Source organism: Echinops telfairi, unplaced genomic scaffold (genome assembly GCF_000313985.2).
Source record: "Echinops telfairi isolate 266 unplaced genomic scaffold, ASM31398v2 ScPeMD7_23;HRSCAF=83, whole genome shotgun sequence".
Classification (NCBI taxonomy): Eukaryota; Metazoa; Chordata; class Mammalia; order Afrosoricida; family Tenrecidae; genus Echinops; species Echinops telfairi.
The window spans coordinates 37,851,847-37,853,642 of NW_022103920.1; the positions used below are offsets into that span (position 1 = coordinate 37,851,847).

General features: G+C 51.3%; 1 protein-coding gene across 1 annotated transcript in view; it reads left to right on the top strand.

Annotated features, from left to right (window-relative positions):
* Window positions 1-1,796, top strand: part of LAMB1 (laminin subunit beta 1) — a 182,265-nt gene that overhangs the window by 129,168 nt on the left and 51,301 nt on the right. The window contains exon 9 of the mRNA XM_013004629.2: window positions 240-360. Within this exon, the coding sequence (XP_012860083.1) occupies window positions 240-360 (121 nt within the window). The remainder of the gene's footprint in view (window positions 1-239; window positions 361-1,796) is intronic.

Here is a 1,796-nt window from a genome sequence, read left to right on the forward strand (position 1 = left end):
AACTTGGTTGAAATATGTTTGGAGTGTCTGTTAGGTAATGAGAGCCCTCCAGAGAAGGGGTGAATACAAACTTGGGGGCCAGGGAGAAAGGACAAACTAAACAGAAAGAAATCCTCACTGTGATAATCCGGAGCTAAGGCTGAGAGGGGCTGGATGTTTTCCCCCTGCTTGTGGATAAGAGCCGGCTGGCCGTCCACGTCTCCCTTAACTGGGCTTCATCCTGGTTTTGTAACTTTCAGGTCCACGGACACTGCATGTGCAGACATAACACCATGGGCTTAAACTGTGAGCTCTGCATGGATTTCTACCACGATTTACCATGGAGACCCGCTGAAGGTCGGAATAGCAACGCCTGCAAAAGTAAGTCTCCGTAGAAGGGCACTTGGGCCTGTCAGGATGCCCGGATCCGTTTTCTGACTAGAGCTACTATAATAACAGTGCGCCGTGTTACTGAAGGGAGAGCAAGTTATTATTCTTCTCCTAGCCTTAGCCTTAGCTACTCCTAGGAAGCCAACCGTTCACTTAATTATGTCCAGCCATTTAATCGGTGCAAACGCTGGCTCAGTCATAGCCATGGGCTTAGCACTGGTCTGGATGCTTTGACAGATGGAGTAAAACCAGAGACATTCTCCTTGACTTGGTACTTGTCTTTAAAGGAAGATGATAGGGGGGAAAACATGAAGGGGAAGTAGGCCATGAAGATCAGTATGGTCTAAGAGGTCCACAGAAGACCGTAAGAGTCAGGCGGCCTTGTTTCCAACACGGCTCAGTGGTGGCCTCTGATGTATCCCTCCATCCATGCCAGGGGTTCTCTGGGCAGAGTTGCGGTTGGACACACTGCCATCCCTGCCCACACACAGACACTGACCGTGCCATGCTGGTTTCCCCTCCGCTGCCGGCCCTACTGGAAGACCCTTGTAGAAGTTCAGAAACTCCTGAGGATTGCTCAGGGCTTGCTTAGGAGGTAGATCTGGGGGAACTGGTCTTGGGTAAATAGCTGTCATCCTTCAGGTAAAGAAAGGAAGAAGGGCGGAGGAGAGTTCTGCTAAAAAGAACAGCATGAGATGAGGGACATTCTTGTGACCCACCCAGAGCACTTATCCTGGGAAGTGATTCCACGGTTGAAATTCAGCCGGTGTGTTGGGGACAGAATTCGGCTAGATACTGAAGATCCAGGAGTGGTTAAGACTCTGGCCTTCTCGGCAGGACATCCTGCTGCAGGGGGAGGGCAGACTAGGTGGGAAGGCTTGTACCCAGTGCCCGCATGAGGGCTAGGCTGAGCTAGGAATTGTGAGCAGAGAGGAGGGATCCAGGTGGTTTGCTGTGCTTAAGAGAGATGACTGACATAGGTTGGAGCAACATGACTGCCAAGTGGGTGAAAGAAAGCCAGGACCGCCGTCGAGCAGATGTCTGCTCCACGGACATTCCTTCCTAAGAAAGGCCCTGGCATAGCAGGGGTGGGTGGGTGGTGGTAGTGGTCATAGAGATGGGAAGCAAGGAGCGCAAGGCCCTCAAAGCCATGGTCCTCAAAGCCTGGAGCCCTACCTGGCTTTGCCAGGAGCCTGTCATCCAGGAAGTCCTTTGAAGGAGCCCCACTCTGTGTGTGGTCCAGAGGCGGGATGTCCCGCTGGTAACTTCTCTGGGGAACCTTCCCAAAGGCTTTTCTGTTCTTAATTCTTCTCCAAGGAGGGAAGATCATTCTACTTATTTCATCAATTTCACACTTAGAAAGTGTCCAGCCTAATTGAGCATTCAGTCCGGCGTCTTATGTAGACAGACCCTTTTTCATCTGACTA